At 35.9% G+C, this 18686-nt stretch overlaps 1 protein-coding gene across 1 annotated transcript; it reads right to left on the bottom strand.

Moving 5' to 3' along the window:
• Positions 1-291: 291 nt before the first annotated feature.
• LOC141712392 (uncharacterized) lies at positions 292-3843 on the bottom strand. The gene is made up of 8 exons (XM_074515315.1): positions 3309-3843; positions 2958-3227; positions 2786-2855; positions 2455-2719; positions 2025-2212; positions 1620-1925; positions 896-1227; positions 292-779 (listed from the first exon to the last, which is right to left on the bottom strand). Exons 1-8 carry the CDS (start codon positions 3841-3843, stop codon positions 292-294), a joined length of 2454 nt encoding a protein of 817 aa, XP_074371416.1.
• Between the last annotated feature and the right edge of the window lie 14843 nt (positions 3844-18686).

Raw genomic sequence — 18686 nt, 5'->3', positions numbered from 1 at the left:
TATAACCTTATTCTCCATTTCTGTATTTGCTGCATGAAGCCGCATATTTTGCTCAAGTAAAAATACTTATAAAAATTCCCAAATCTTTGATTTATTGAGGGTGGAACCTACTACTTCAGCTCTGGATGCCTTTGGAATCACGGGTAAAATTTGCCTATAATATCCGCCAAAAACTACTGTGATACAACCAAATGGCTTCTTTGATCTCCTTTTGCCAATAGCAGACATTATATCCCTCAAACAACGGTCAACATATTCAAATGCATGACGATGTTGCATTGGTGCTTCATCTCAAATGATCAAATCAGTTTGTTGGATTAATTCTGCAATATCGGTTCCATGTATGATTCCGGCTGTACTGTCCTGATCAAGTTTCAAAGGAATATGGAATCTTGAATGTGCAGTTCTACCAGCAGGCAACAATACAGCTGCTATTCCACATGAGGCAACATGAAACACAATCTTTCCTTCTGAACGAAGGCGATAACATAATGTCTGCCACATAAATGTATTGCCGCATCCTCCACTTCCATATACAAAGAAAACACCACCTGCCTTATTATAAATATTTTGTATGATAGAATCGTAAACGTTCTTCTGTTCAGGGTTGAGCATTCCATGATTCTTTTCATGTAAAATTTTCAGTTCTTCTTTATCATATGAAGTTTCTTCTTGGAGTAGTATGTTAACAGCATTGCTAAAATAAACTTCACTTAGAAATGGCATTGTCGCGTAGTCCTTCAAACTCTTCCCGATGTCATTAAACAATTTTTCAATTTCTACGGGCAAAAATATATATATATGAAGTGTTATGTTAGTTTAAAAGTATACTACATATAATATCTAAAACAAAATTATGTTAATTATTCATGTAGTATGATAATGAGATATAAACCTGCAAGTGCATAATTCTTCAAATCTTCGTCTAATAGGTATAGATGAGGATCATTAAGCATATGTCGCCTGATGATGAGAATATCGTCTGACATACATTGCCAATTAGCTTCCCAAAGTCTAAGTGGATCTGAAATAGGACTATATGCTAAAATATTGACAAACATTGCACGTAATTGTGGAGGCAATGATGTATGGGAGTTATCGACAATTGCTTCATGCCATTGGTTATCATTTTGTAGAAGACCAAGGGCCGCACATGCTTCCTTGAATATTTCGTGGATGTGTCCATTAACAGCTTTAAGATCTTCAAAAGACCTGGAACCTTTCTTCCTAAGTAACAGCATGCAAAGATATAATAGTTCACCACTTGATGAATGCACTTCAGAGAGTCTCCCAATAACATCTCCTCTTTTCCTTTCTTTTCAGATACCAGGTCGAGGATGCCAAGTAATTTTATTTGGAAATTCAGAATAACTATAATTCCTCGCATTTGGAAAAGTCTGATTTGCATCAAACCATGCTTCTAACTTAGTTTTTTTTTTATATTGCCTTGTCGCAAACATCCTCCAAGACATCTCCAGCCTTAAACGAAACATGCTTCTCGCCTGGTAAATGTATCGGCAACCTCTCTACCGATGGCCAACGGGAATGAATGTCAAAAGCAAATATCCTCCAAGATGCTTCTGACGCCAAACATATCTCCCATCCAAATAATGTTTTACCTCATCAATCGGACCTTTTGGTGCTTTTTTGGGATTGTTGCAGAAGTACTAGTACGTGTTTTCCTCAAACACATTGTTGTCGTGTCATGACCCTTTAGACAGTATTTGAAAAGGTTCTTTAATGATCTTGAATTATTGCAAATCTCTAGATTCATGTGACATTGAAAATGCACCAAAAGATCGCGATTGAATGGGACAACAAAGCGATTATCAAGATTGACCCCCTTATTATTAATGGTAATTCCAGTCCTCCTTCTTTTATATATGGGGAATCCACACTCATCAAAAAATGTATGAGAATTATACCTGTAACAAAACATATTTAAAATTGTAAAAAACTGGTAATAAAATTGGAGGTATTAACAAAGTAAAGTATTTATAATTTAAGGATCTTAATGAAAATACCGCTTAGAAAAATGCTTTATGCAGTTGCCTTTGACCATGCATAGAGATTTAGTATAATCAGGACCACATGGTCCGTGGATCATATAATTGCTCATGGCATTATATCCGACTGGATCAACTTTTGGATCGGGAATTTCAGCTGATACCATATTATCAATTTGCTTAGTTGTTTTAGGTCTATCGTCGGGCTGCAACCAAATTAATATATGAGCGTGAGGTAATCCACGCTTCTGGAATTTAATTACATGCATCACTATGGAAATATTGTAGAAAAACGGTTAGTACCAGGCAAAATATATACTAAAAGTGCATTTTGATAGAACAATTTAGGAATAATAAAATGAGTATAAAAAAACTTAGCAAAAATGATACCTCCTATACATCTGCCAAAACACTTTTTCTTTTTAATCATATCCATAATTTGATCAACCTTCATTTTAAAGACTCTGGCTACAACATCAGGTGCATCAGCAACATCAACGCCAGACATATGTTTTAATATGCCCTGAATTTCGGGCCATTTTGTATTAGTGAACATAGTAAGGAACAATGAAGGATGTCCTAAAGTTCGACATATTACTAATGAATCTTTAAAATACTGAGTCATATAGTGCTTACTTCTGGTGAATGAAGCGGGAAGAATGATTACTTTACCAATATTGGATGGATTTCTATCTCCCTTTTGCATTGCATCTCTGATAGTATGGTAGAGATCATATCTTATAGTAGTTTGATGGTCTCTAATCTAGTCCAATATGTACTGCTCAATTGCGGTGAAAGCATCCACAACATATTGCTGCCATAAACGACCTCCAAGATGTGGTATCAAACCTGTTACAATAAAAGGTATAAATGAATCGAATATAAACTAATTATCATAAAGTTGAACAGCTGAATGAGAAATTATACTTCTGTTAAATAGAAAATTTGTACCTTCTGAAAGACGTATCTTTAGTTTATAATTATAAAACTCTCTCATTGTAATATACTTTCTAGCACCTTTTTCGTCATGATCTTCAGATTCGGTAACTTCTATGTCTCTCTTAGAATGCTTCACAAGTCTATTTAATGGGATCTCACGGTAATATCCAATATCTCCGTGAGGGAAAAGTAATGGATATTGAAGTTGCATGAAACGTGGATCGGTCCCAAAAATCCTCTGTAATCTGTCAACTCTAGAATCAATGACAGTATCTCGACAGCCTTTTGCATAAGAAGAAGTAACAATTAATCCTGCTACCTCATTTGATGGAGCAATGTGATTTGGTCAGCCACTTGCTGAACTCGATGAAATCATAACCAATTTAAACTCATCTATTGCATTTTGCCTAACCCTTTCGCGAGCCATACGAAAACCTTTAACCAACATGTTATGCTCATCCAACATATGCAACAAAGATTGTACAATTTCTTCATTAACAGCATCCCTGCCACCATTAACTGTATTGATCCTGTTGTTGATTTCGTCATCTATGTCATAGATATAAAGCTGACAAAACTTTGGAGTGTTATCGTCAGTTGGGACCAGACTTCCTATATTGTGGTAATTAACACCTTGGACCTTGAAGCAATATGGCGCACCATCTCTGTTTATTGAATGGTCAATCTTTCCTCCAGTAGAGCTCATGACAAACATGCAATTGTAAAACCTTATATTTTGTTTGAAATACTTAAAATGAACACCACCAGTAAGGAGAGTAGCCAGAGGTTCAGGAGGCTGTTTCTCCTTATCCAGTACGACTTGACCATTTTTACAACAAAGAGAAAATATTGGTGGCTTATTAGGATAACTCTTATTGTTTTTTTCGTGATTCCACATGACAGCATCACACTTCTAACAGATTTTATCAGGAGCTCCAAGATCCAAGTATCCATCCCACATAGATTGATTATTGCTCAAATATTCTTCATCAATATCCTCAATATCACTTGCCATATCTGTTGAAAGAAATGTAAAATTTTAAAAATCATAATTAAGCAAAAGTATGTGATGCTTCAGACAGTAAAATAATTATTAATGTCCTGCAGAATTAAACAAATTATTCGAAAACAAATAATTAATACCTCCACATGTTGTATCACTGTCGATGGTAACATTGTCATCAACATCGTTGAACTCATTCATTAAATTTTTTTGCCTAGAACTTTCACCTTTTTCAATTGTACTCTTTATATTTGCTGTATTGAACGACGAAGGACCTGGTGATAGTTTTCCACAAAACTTTTTTGAAGGATTCTGTTGTTCTTCACTGTCAGCAACAATTTTTTTTTGACACCTTTTTGTTTGTGAACGGTTGTCACACAGGATTCAGGAATTGAGAATATGAGAGAACTGTTTCCACTACTGTTAATATTCTGAATTTCTGCATTTTTACTATTATGTTCAGCATGATATACATTAGTAGATGCAGAGTATTAAACATGACACATTGTTTAAATAATCCTTCAGAGTTTTGTAATTCAGGAATAAACCGCAAAATTTGATACCTTTGACATGAACGTTTGGCGATATTATGCGCAGAAATTTATTTGTACTTTGTTCACCTGTCCGAGAAGAGGAATACATTCCTGAAAAAATATTTTACTGAATACTAAAATTTTTAGAATTTGACATAATTTCGTAATCAACTGATACATCCGGAATTGCATTTTATTGTTTAAAAAATTACCTGATGATTGTGTATTAGTTGCAGAAGAAAACTGAATATTAGGCGATTACGTACATTGTCCGGATATTTTTCTCAAATCTGGTAAGGTGCTACAAAATACACCTAGATTTTCTTTGTTGAAATTCTTTGGACGAATCCTAACTTTATGCACTACATAGAAGATGGGAAACATACTTTAGCATCTGCGCTGATAAACACTCATACATAGACTGAAATAAGAAGTTAATGAAAGTAATGAAAATTAATCTGATTTTGAATTTGATGGAATATTAGGAGATATATTTTGATCAAACCTTGATAGAGGACTCAACAGACAAGATTGTGATTTTTTTACCGCAACGGGCTGCATCATAGATCTATTGTTCATTGCTGCAACTATTTCCACAAAATCCACAATTTCAAAAGCAATTTAATAACAGATGTATCAGAAAAATGAGATATATCAAGAATTATACAATTAGGTTCTTCTGAACAAATTATGTGGCTTTCAAGATTTTCAGCAAGAGAGGTCTGCAGAACACTTTGTGTCTGTTGTGTTAACCGTGAATTCTGAGATGAAAGACTACCTGAAGCATGTCTCCGCTATAAATTATGGCAATTAGATGTTAAAAATAGTTATCGTGAAATAAATCCAACTAAATTTTACCTCTTGACGATCTTAACGATATATTAGGTGGCACACGTTCATCAGTTCTTGATAGAGGAGTTCTCATTGGATGACCTATATTATTAACTGAAACACAACAGATATAGGCAAATTGATGGCACAATTATAAAAAGGTATGATACATCTCTGAATTGAGTAAGAATGATACCATTATTGTGCTTTGTTGTTATTCTATTGCTTTCTCCATCTGCTAAGGTGTTACGAAAAACACCGAGATCTTGTTTGTTCAAATTATTTGAACGAATTCTTACTTTTCGCACTACATAGAAGATGGAAAATAAATGGAAGCATGAAACATGACCAACATCTCCTAATAGGCTGGAATAAGATGTTGATCAAACTATTTTAAAATTAACCTGGTTTTGAGGCTGCTGAAATATTAGGAGATATATTTTCATCAAATATTGAAAGAGGACTCTTTAGAACACTTTGCGGCTGCTGTTTTAAACGTGTAAACTGAGATAAAACAGTACCTGCATGAAGTTGTTAATCAGTAGTAATGGGTAAAATCCATCCTTATTTTACCTATTGATGATCTTAACAATATATTAGGCCTAAATTATTAACAACAACACAACGTATATAATAAATGATCGAAGACAAAATTGGAAAAAATGTATAATATCAATCAGAATGGATAAATAATGATACCATTATTGTACTCTGATGTCATTCTATTGCTTTCCAGATTTGCTGCAACTCCGCTATGCAAAACACGTTTCGAAAACTGTCTTATTCCTGAGTTAATAGAAAATTCAAGTCACAATTATAAATGCACGTATTAAAAGAATCAGACGGATAAACAATGATACAAATACCTTGTTATGGTGTCACGCTTTGATCAATCATTGATTGCGGAGTTGTTACAGAATGACCTATTTTATTATTAACAGCAACATGGCACATATATGCAAACTGAAGACATCATTACAAAAACTGTATAATAACAATCAAAATGGATGAAGAATGATACCATTGATGTACTCTGATGTTATTCTATTGCTTTCCAGATTTGCAGCAACTCCGCTATGAAACACACCTTTCGAAAGCTGTCTTATTCCTGAATGTTAATAGAAACTTCAGGACACATTTATCAATCCATGTATAAAAACAATCAGGCGGATAAATAATGAGACCAATACCCTGTTCTGGTGTCACGCTTTGATCAATAATTGATAACGGAATTCTTACAGAATGACCTGTTTTATTAACATAAGCACATCAAATATATGTATAACAATGTACATTATTATTACTCATATGCTAATCGGAGAAGATACATGGTATGTTACATAACATGGTCTGTCAAACGTATATACACATCAACCAATCTGAAATTCTTTAGAGAAAGCTTATGTGTATCATATCTGTTCGCTGAATTTGTGAGATTCTTGTCCACATTCTTCCCACGCGTACGACGTTTGACAACTGAATTAATACATAAACATCATTATCACTTTCACTAAATGAATCAGAAATGGAATTAAAGTGTACACTACCTTGATTCTCTGGTTCTGATGGATTTTTAAACACATTTTCAACATTGCGTCCACGAACACGTCATTTTTAACCTATAAGAAAATCATGATCAAATCAGATATCTGCAAAATGATGTTATTATAAGTAAACTGATAAAGGATATGAATACCTGATGTACTTGTTCCTCGAGAATCCATCCGGATATATTCAGTAAATTATGAACCTGGTTTTAACAGATGAACAACATATTTTGTAAACTTGTATGACGAACATGATACATGTTAGATATATTTGATAATGTCATGGCTAATATAATTTATGTTTAGATTTCAGATCTTACTTAACAGGATAAATCAGTACTTAACTGTTGATCAGTACTTAACTGTTGATCAGTACTTATACTGGAAGTCAGGACTTAAGGATATCAGTACTTATATTATCAGGAGATAATCATCAAAAGTTAGATATCAGAACTTAAGTGCTGAAGGATGATCAGAGAAGGACAGTAGCTGATTAAAGGAAAGAAGATCGAGATAAACATAAGAAGAGATATGCATGAAGAAGGAATTATGTGAAGAATGGAATACTTGGAAGAAAAGATATCTGATTGATATATTTTAGGAAGCAGAATTATATTCCATATCAATTAGCGATTATCTTGTAACTGTGTAGTATATAAACACAGACATAGGGTTTACACTATAAGTGTTATCATATATTCGAGAAGATTATTCATTGTAACCCTAGCAGCTCTCGTGATATTTGTTCATCACTGAGAGGTAACAGTTCCATACTGTAACAGAGTTTATTGTTTCAATAAAGTTTGTTTTCTGTTACTTAATATATTAAAGTTCGATTTGATTGTATTATACATTGTATTCACCCCCTCTACAGTGTGTGTGACCTAACAAGTGGTATCAGAGCTTATCTGTTAACACACATACAGCTAAAGATCCATACACAATCATGTCTGACACAGAAACTCCAACTAAGCCTACTAAAACTGAAGAACCTCCGAAGCCACAAATTCAAAGTCGGTACGAGACTATCAGGGTTCCCATACTGAGACCATCTGAATATCCCATATGGAAGGTAAGGATTACCATGTTCCTGGAAGCAACAGATCCAGAATACCTTGATAGAATCAAGGAAGGGCCTCACAAACCAACCAAGCTCGCAGTTGCAGTTGCAGGTGAAGCAGCAAAGACCGTACCAAAGGAGAAGAGTGATTATACTGCTGAAGATATAGCATCAATTGCTAAGGATGCCAAGGTACGACACTTACTGCATAGTGCCATTGATAATGTAATGTCAAACAGGGTAATCAACTGCAAGATTGCTAAGGAGATATGGGATGCTCTGGAAACAAGGTGTCAGGGAAATGACACAATTAAGAAGAACAGGAAGACAATACTCAATCAAGAGTATGAACACTTTGACTCAAAGACTAATGAGTCATTGAATGATTTATATGATAGATTTGTCAAACTTTTGAATGATTTGTCATTGATTAATAAAGAATATGATCTTGAAGATTCAAACCTTAAGTTCCTGTTAGCTCTTCCTGAATGTTGGGATTTGAAGGCAACGACAATAAGAGACAACTACAATCTTGATGAAACAACTCTTGACGAAATCTATGGTATGCTCAAGACTCATGAGCTTGAGATGGAACAAAGAAGCAAGAGAAAAGGAGGAAAGTCAAGGACAGTTGCTCTTAAGGCTGAAGAAGAATTCCCCAAAGTAGCTTCCTCAAGGAAAGACAAGGGTAAAGCTCTCGTCATAAAGTCTGAAACTGAGTCATCATGTTCTGAAAGTGATGATGACTTAGATTCTGAAAGCTTGCCTGAGACTGATGCTGATGAGGAGATGATGAAGCTATGTGCTCTTATGGTGAAAGGAATCACAAAGATTGCATACAGGAAGTTCAGGAAGGGAAAGAAGTTTTCCAGAAAAGGCATAAGTTCTGATAAGAAGAATTTCAGAAGATCTGAAGGCAGAGGAGGAAAGTCTAACAGAGGAGATTACACCAATGTTAAATGCTATAACTGTGGTGAGAAAGGCCACATATCTCCTGATTGCAAGAAGGTAAAGGGTGACAAAGGCAAGGCTCTTGTCACAAAGCAGAAAAGCTGGACAGACACCTCAGACTCTGAAAGTGAGGAAAACTATGCATTGATGGCAAATGCTGATAAAGAAAGTGCTAAGAGCAGTTCTGAAGCTGCTGAAACAAAGGGCAACAGGAAAAATATTCTAGTTCTGGACAGTGGATGTTCAGGACATATGACTGGAAATAAGGCCCTGCTATCAGACTTTGTGGAGAAAGCTGGCCCAGGAGTTTCTTATGGAGATGGCAACATTGGAAAAACATTGGGATATGGCAATATCAATCTTGGAAATGTCATAATTAAAGAAGTAGCTCTGGTCTCAGGACTTAAACACAACCTACTGAGTATAAGTCAAATCTGTGACAGAGGTTATCATGTTGATTTCTTTGAAGATCACTGTGAAATTGTGAGTAAATCTAAAGGCAAAGTTGTTCTGAAAGGATACAGGCATGGTAACATTTATGAAGCTAAGCTTTCAATAAGTACTGATGGTTCTGCAATCTGTCTGATGAGTAGAGCATCAATTGAAGAAAGCTGGAATTGGCATAAGAAACTCTCTCATTTAAATTTCAACAATATAAATGAACTGGTCAAGAAAAATCTTGTGAGAGGACTGCCAAAGTCAGTATTTGTTACTGATGGTCTTTGTGATTCCTGTCAGAAGGCCAAACAAAGAAAATCTTCATTCAAGAGCAAGACTGAATCATCAATTCTTGAGCCTTATCATCTACTACATGTTGATCTATTTGGTCCAGTAAATGTCATGTCAATTGCAAAGAAGAAGTATGCGTTGGTCATAGTGGATGAGTTCACCAGATACACATGGGTGTATTTCTTGCACACAAAAAGTGAAACTGCATCTATCTTGATTGATCATGTCAAACATCTGGATAAAATGGTCAAAGATTCTGTGAAAATATTAAGGAGTGATAATGGCACTGAGTTCAAGAATTTGATAATGGAAGAGTTCTGCAAAAACCATGGAATAAAGCAGGAATTTTCTGCTCCTGGAACTCCACAGCAAAATGGAGTTGTTGAAAGGAAGAATAGAACTCTCATTGAAGCTGCACGTACAATGGTTGAAGAAGCAAAGCTTCCAACCTATTTCTGGGCTGAAGCGGTGCAGACTGCTTGTTTTACTCAAAATGCAACACTCATTAACAAGCATGGAAAAACACCATATGAGATGTTGAAGAAAAAGAAGCCAAATCTGAAATACTTTCATGTATTTGGATGTAAGTATTTTGTTCTCAAGACTCATCCTGAACAGCTATCAAAGTTTGATCTAAAAGCTGATGAAGGAATCTTTGTTGGATATCCACTTTCCACAAAAGCCTTCAGAGTCTATAATTTGAGAACAAAAGTGGTCATGGAATCTATCAATGTCTCTTTTGATGACAAGAAGATTACTGGTCTTGAAGATTTCATTGACCATGATCAGCTGAGATTTGAAAATGAAGACTCAAATTCTGATACTGAAACTCCTGATAGTCTAAGTCCTGATACTGTAAACTCTGATGGAATAAACTATGATGTTATTGAAACTGTGGTGGCTACGCCAAGGGAAGATGCACCTATGCAGGGGGAGCATACTCAAGATCCTACCACAGCTCAAGAAATATCAGAACATACATCTGGCTCTTCAAGTTCTGATTCGTCAAGTTCTGATAAGCCAAGTTCTGATAGTGCTGAAAATCTAAATACTGAAGAATCCAACTCAGAGAGCACAGTTTCAGGGGGAGCATCAGAAAATGAAGATAGCATGGATCATGGGAGAGCATCCAGTTCTAGAGACAACCTTCCATCTGCAAGGAAGTGGACAAAATCACATACACCTCATTTGATAATTGGAAATCCTGATGCAGGTGTCAGAACTATAACAGGTACTTCAAATGAATGTCTCTACAATTCTTTTCTCTCTAAGTCTGAGCCAAAGAAAGTTGAAGAAGCTCTTCAAGATGCTGATTGGGTGCAAGCAATGCAGGAAGAGTTAAATGAATTTGAAAGAAACAAAGTCTGGACCCTAGTGCCAAGACCAAATAATAGATCTGTTGTTGGTACAAAGTGGGTATTCAGAAACAAAACTGACAGTGATGGCATAATTACAAGGAATAAGGCAAGGCTGGTTGCAAAAGAATATTCTCAACGAGAGGGAATTGATTATGATGAAACATTTGCACCAGTTGCTAGGTTAGAAGCCATAAAGATATTTTTGGATTATGCTGCTCACAAAAAGTTTATGGTCTTTCAAATGGATGTGAAAAGTGATTTTCTCAATGGAGAATTGGAGGAGGAGGTATATGTTGAACAACCTCCAGGCTTTGTAGATACCAAACATCCAGATTATGTCTACAGGCTTGATAAAGCACTTTATGGACTTAAGCAAGCTCCCAGAGCATGGTATGAGACTTTAGCTCAGTTTCTTCTGGAAAGTGGATTCAACAGAGGAACAATAGACAAAACACTGTTCTACCTCAACCATGGAAAGGACTTACTTCTGGTCTAGATTTATGTTGATGATATCATTTTTGGGTCTACAAATGACAAACTTTGCAAGAAGTTTGCCAAACTAATGCAGTCAAGATATCAGATGAGTATGATGGGGGAACTTAGCTATTTTCTGGGCCTTCAAGTCAAGCAGAATGAAGAAGGCACTTTTATTTGTCAAACCAAGTACACCAGAAACTTGCTGAAGAAATTTGGAATGCAAGATTGTTCAAGTGCATCCACTCCCATGGCCACTGCAACAAAACTAGATAAGGATACCGGTAAATCAGTAGATATTACTGACTACAGAGGTATGATTGGCTCTCTACTCTATCTAACTGCTAGTAGACCTGATATTATGTATGCTACCTGTCTTTGTGCAAGATTTCAAGCAGATCCAAGAGAACCTCACTTAACAGCTGTGAAAAGAATCTTTAAGTATCTTAAAGGAACAACTGCTCTGGGATTATGGTATCCTAGAGAATCAGATTTTAAACTAATAGGTTACTCAGATGCAGATTTTGCAGGTTGCAAAATTGACAGGAAAAGCACAAGTGGAAGCTACCAATTTCTTGGAGGCAGATTGGTTTCTTGGTACAGCAAGAAACAAAAGTCAATTTCCACATCAACTGCAGAAGCAGAGTATATTGCTGCAGGAAGCTGTTGTGCACAGATTCTTTGGATGAAGAATCAGTTACTGGATTATGGGTTAACATATTTCAAAATCCCTATTTACTGTGATAATCAAAGTGCTATTGCTATGACAGGTAATCCAGTTCAACACTCTATGACAAAGCACATCAGCATCAGGTACCACTTCATAAGGGAACATGTGGATGAAGGTACAGTGGAATTGCACTTTGTTCCAACAGATCAACAACTAGCAGATATCTTCACAAAACCACTATGTGAAGCCACTTTTACAAGATTGGTAAATGAACTTGGAATGATTTCAGGTTCTTCTTCTAAATCTGTCTAGTTTTGTTCTGATACATCAGACTTTATGATCAGTATTTACAGAATGTAATCTCTTTGTTTATTCTGTGATTAATTGAAATACGCGTTTAAGTACTGATTGTTGTCTGATATATATTTCTAAACTCTGATAAGTGATATGTCTGTCCAAGTAACTATTCAATCCTATGAGGATAACTGTGCTAGATACTGACCTAGTAGTCTTCAATAAACAAATGATTCCATGTAAGAAGTAATTATTTCAGTGGAAATCTTATGACACTAGCAAATTCTAATAATTGAGCTTAGTTGAGTTTACTTTGTTTATCTTATTACTAAGTCACAAATTAGAATAATGCTACTCATCTGTTAAGTTCTGATACTAGTAAAACTGCTGAATGTACTAAGTGCTGATAAACCTCACTTATCAAAAGAAAAAGCAAAATGATCAAAGAATAAATCAGGTACTCCTTTGAGATCTAGAGTAAAAATGTGGAAGGGACGACCCAAGTGCATTGCTGGTATTAAGTAAATATGCATTAGAAAAGCAAAATATTTTCTTGGTGACTTTTCACACTCTATGATTACTGGAGAAATACTCTGATAATAGCATAAATTCTGATAAGCAGTCGTGACTCACTTACACTGAGAAGCCACTGTAAAATAGAATTTCAAAAGATGCATAAAATTAGCACAAAACAGTTGAGGTGGACTCAAGCATGAACTCATTCATCAGTAGGTTTCAGGAAAATGACAGCTCTTTAGTAAAATTTTAGTTATGCCTTATTTCTAAGATGTACTGAAGTGAATCAGACTTTACTCTTTGTCTGTTATTTAGCTTAATGCACACACTAATCACTCCATCTGAATGATGAAAATTTCTGTGGAGGTCTATGTTATTTTAGATAAATAATCATTGTGTCATTATTGCACAAATTCTGAGGACAAGCTCTGATTGCATATTCTGATGATTAAGTTCTGAAGAGTATAACTCAGAACTTGTATGAGGAATTACTAAGATAGGCATTCCTTTTTCGAGTTAAGAAATTATGTTCTGATGACTGTTAAGTTCTGATATTACAGTCTAATATTTTACTTGACTTATCTGTGAATAAAATTTGATAACAGTCTCAGTTAATATTTGAATATGTTGAAGTGGAAGATTAATAGTCACTATGGTTAGGGTTAATGGTATTTGTACTTGAACAGTCCACTGTTACTTGTTTCTTGTGCGCTTTAAACCATGTTTCCTCTTTCCAATGAATGTTATTCTTTTTCAAAGTCTAGGGAGACGAGGTAGAATTAATTCTACCTGTCAGCATTAAAAACTTTTACGTCTCCTGGCATTCTCTTGCCTATATAAGCAGCCACTTCACATCAGCCTTCCCATCAAATTCTTTCTCACACACTTACCTTCATATTTTTTCTTTCAAAAACACAATGGTCAGATACAACATGTTTTTGAACTACCAAAACTTCAATATGGAGCTAAGCTGTGCCGACTGGCAGCAAGAATGGCATGTCACAGCCATTCCTGAGGAGATATGGGACTCTGTCCCACAGGAGGTACTGACAAACCTCCTGTTCTTCTATATGGATTACCATCGCCATCTGGAGCGAATGGAGGAGGAAAGACTGGCAGCTTTCCGCCAGCAAGAGCGAATCATCAGACTCGCCATTCTGTTTGTCGAGAGTAGGAAGAAGAAGAAATGATTTAATCTTGTCTTCTTCCTGTTTTTCTTCATCATCAGTTTTGTCAGGCTTTTTAGCTAGGACTAAGGCTGTTGATGTTAGGTTTAGTAGCTTAGGGAAATCTTGTATAAGTACTGATGTAATTTCTATTTCATAAATGTATTCTCTTGATATATTAATGAATTTTATGTTTGCTTCAAGATTTTGTCTCTAAGATATTTGGTAATGCATTGATAAATCCTGATTGATATTCTGATGACCATATAAATTCTGTTTTAATTTAAGTTCTGATTTTTTTTTAATCAGCACTTACTCATCTAATTTATCTTGGTCATTTTTACGTGATTTACTTTCAGAATATTAATGATGCAGTGAAAAATAATTAACTCAGTGGCAACGGTTTCAATTTTGAATTAAAACTGTTTCACCTTGCTTAATGGAATATCTGGGTAAGTGGAACGGTTTTTCCTTGAAAACAGGCAACTGGGTAAGTAATGATTCCTGTTTTCTCGAGCCTAGTAACTATCCGTTATTACTGCATGTCTAACAGGTGTCCAACGGTAACATTTTTGTTCAGAGTATAAGTACAACAGAGAGAGGATTTCTTTAATCCTTTATTTTCTTCGTATTTTTTTCTCTTTACTTACTTTTACTCTCCTTCTTCTCACGTTGGTTTTTCATATAGACATCTTATCAAACACCTAACAGGCACTTTTGAATTTCAATTTTTCACATGGCACCTAAGGATTTAATCATTGATGGAGCTAAGTTTGTTCCAAACAACTATGTTGCAATTCTTGATCATGCTGAAGCTCCATCTGAATTGCATTTTGTGCAAGATCTTCTTGCACACAGTGAGATTGGGTACGCATTAACACAGCCTGAAGTCTTTTCGAGTCAACAAGTTCTGACGTTTTGGCGGACTGGGCACTTTGATGATGGTGGTAAATATGGCACTCCCAGTATTATTTTTGAAGTGGGTGATTCATCTTATGCAGTCACTCCTGGTACAATACGCAAAGCTCTCCATCTCCCAGAAAATTGTAATTTTTCAACTCCAGAGGAATCAGCACTTCAGGAGTTAATGGCTGATTTGGGATATGAAAAGAGTTTGGCAAAGCTTGGGCAGTTAAAAAGGGCTAATATCAGAAGAGAATGGAGTTTCTTCTTTGACTGCATCACCAAAACTTTTGGAAACAAATGTTGGAATTTTGATGCTATCCTAATTCTGAGTCAGCACATAGGGTATGCTATTATCCATCAAACTCATTTTGATTTTGCAACTGGACTAATTGGTTTTATTGGGGATAGGATGACAGAGGATAGAAATATTGTCTATTTTGCTAGATTCTGTCAACTTATATATACATTTTGTACTGATGAACCTCAATTAGTCAGTTCCTCAACCCCACCTTTTAGAGTTGCAAAATGATATTTTAATGATCTGGTAAATGCTGATACTAAGAAAAAAGTGGTTAGACCATTACAGATTCCTTAGTCTGTAAAACAGATCCTAGTAAATGTTGATCCTGATACTTATAGATCTGTTTACTCTGATGTCCAACCAACCACAAACACCCAAAAACCATCATCCTCAGCACCTACCACTCATACTACTCAACCTACCCTCAGGACTTATCTCAAATCCTTTCTCTCTACTTCACAGACTGTTCAACCCTTATCCTCCAAGCCAAAGAGGACAAAAACTATTCCTCAAACACCTCAAAAGAGGAGGAGGACTGTACTGAGAGATGAATCTGATACTGAGGAACAAGTTCCTACTTCAGAACCTGTTGTAGGTGAAGCTGAGAAAGTGACTTCTCAGAAGGATTCTGGAACTGGGGGATCTAGGCTTCTCAAACGGCTTAGAAGAATGACAGTTCCTGAAACTCCCAAGGAATCCAAATCAACAAAGAGATACAAGAAACAGAGGGCAAATAGGCCAGTTTCAGATGATGAAGAGGAAGCAGCTAAGGAAAGGGATCAGGAATCTCTGATCTCACAAGATAAGGAATTTGCTCCAGTCACTTCTTCTCCATCAACTCCATCTCAGGAAGCTGTTTCTGAAAAGGCTCACACACCTTCTGTGTCTTCTGTTGATCCAGGCACAAGTGCTGATATTGATGTTCAAAACTTGGTTGTGCCTGCAGTAATTCTCTTAGAAGCTCCAACAACAAATATTCCTTCCACAACACCTGTTACTGATGCTGTTCAAATTCCAGAGTTATCAACAACACCTTCTCTGCATCAAGATGCTGATGATCAGAATTTAGGTGAGCATCAGGATATGGTTGTTGATCAGAACTTAGAACAAGATCAGCAATTAGAGGATGCTGAAGCTTCCATTGCTACTCACACTGTTGTCTTATCAGAAGATACTGATTCTTTAAGTTCTGATGCTGCAAATGCTGGAGATACTGGTGATGCTGCTCCACTGAAGATGCTGATGAAGCAGGTCCTTCAAGACATACTGCTCAACAGACTCTTCCTAAGTCTGAACTGGTTAAGAAGTTTGTTACCGGGGAAGCACCAGTACCTTGGAGTGAAACTCGTGCAGGTCAGGAGTGGACTAAGGAATGGAACTCAGTTTCATGTGTTCTAACTGACAAGCATCTTGCTGAGCACTTGACTAAAACTTATGAAATGTTAAATTCTGATGATTTCAAAACTCAGCTTAGAGTCACTGCATTGAGTACTAAACATTTACAAGGTCTTCATTCAACTACTCATGTAGAGCTCCACAAGATTCAGGAGAACTTTATCAAACAGGAACAAGTTTGGAAAATTGATAAGAAAAAGTTCTTCCAACCTACCATTGACAGGATTGCTTATATTGAGAAGACTCAAGATCATCAACAAGCTCAGATTGATGAAATTATGAAAAATCAACCTTCTCAGCAATCACAACTAACTGAATTCCAATCCTCAGTGGAATTGCTTATCTTTCTTCTACTACCTGCTGATGCCAAAAAGGGGGAGAAAGTGATTAAGTCCAAATGCAAGACTGACAAAACACTGACAGGAAAGGATAATGAAAAAGATGATCAAGGAAGCTCTGAAATGGGTAGATGTCATAGTCAAGGTAGAGGATTCACATCAAGACAAGCTAGTCACAGGACAAGTTCTGATACTGGGAAAAGAATAAGTTCTGCTGCTGGTAAAAGGATAAGTTCTGATGAACTTTTAGATCTTGATGAGGAAATGTCAAGACAGTTATTTCTTCAGGAAAATCCAGGAATGGACTTGGAAAGTTTAAAGGAAGAAGAAGCCAGACTTAAATCAGAGAAAGTCACATCTAAATCTGAAGCTTCTGGTAAAAAGTCACTTCCAAAACTCAAAGGCATTGTGATCAAAGAAAGGACACATACTGAAGCAACATTGGCTAGATCACAACCACAGATAGATCCAAGATCCAAGGGTAAAGAAAAGGTTGGTGAACCTATCAAGGTTTATGTACCTCCTGAGGATGAAGAAATTACTGATGAAAAGGATGATCTTGCTCTGACTTCAAGAAATTTTTTTAAAACAACCTCTGACATGGCTCAAGTTGTTCAGAGTCAAGAAATTGTAAGTTCTGATATTCAGAAGAAGCAAGTAACCTCTGACATAGCTCGAGTTAACTTGATATCAGAAGATAGATCAAAGACACTCCTACCAGGATTCACTAAAGCAAAACAGACTCAATCTTTGAAGACTACTGCAAGTGGTTTTGATGCTAGAGTAGTTACTGGAAAGGAAGCAAGAGATAAAACTGGATTGGGAAGTGCTGATGAAAGAAGAGTACACAACACTACCAATGATCCAACTTCCTTGAGTGAACCAGGTATTGGAGCAACTCCTGAGAGATTGAATCAACTGGAATCTGTACAGATGGTTTACCATACCTACTTGAAAGAATACATCATGTTGTATTTCATGACTGATGGTAGGGTTTATCATATAAGACAAAATGCCATTCCATTGAAGTATTTTGAAGAATTGGAGCATGTACTTTTTTTACTTCAAGTGGATGACAGGATAACAGGGACTGCTGCAAACTACTTAAAAGAACAGATTCAGAGACATAAAAGGCTTTATTCTGTTAAGTCTGACAACACATATGTTCCAAAGTACAGAGATCACAATGGTGATATTGTTGATATGAAGCCTAATACTGCACAGATCAGAACATATCTTGGTATTAAGGGACTTGAATTCAATCTGGAGTCTGACAAAGCTTATGTCATAAGACTAGATCAGGAGTTGAGAAAAGCAAAGATCAATGATCTCAGAGCTGCAATCTTTCAAACTGGTGAAGATACTGCAGAGCTTAAAGATGCCAAAAGGAGAATGATTGATGAACTCAGATATGCTGAGAAATGTTTGTTGAAGAACTATCTCAGAATAACTCCTGACATTAGAGAGATCAGATGATGAAGCCAAGTCGAAAATCTACAACTGCTTAAATTCTGATATTTGTACAGACTGAAGTTGTTATCAGAAGTTGAATATTGGTAAAGCTTTAAGGACTGTAAGTTGTAGTTATCTTGTCTAATTCTCATGTATTTGTACTTAATATTTTTGACATCATCAAATATCTGTTAAACTTGTATATTATGCTAATTTA

Source organism: Apium graveolens, chromosome 1 (assembly GCF_009905375.1).
Source record: "Apium graveolens cultivar Ventura chromosome 1, ASM990537v1, whole genome shotgun sequence".
Taxonomy (NCBI): Eukaryota; Viridiplantae; Streptophyta; class Magnoliopsida; order Apiales; family Apiaceae; genus Apium; species Apium graveolens.
This window is presented reverse-complemented; position numbering and strand designations above follow the sequence as displayed.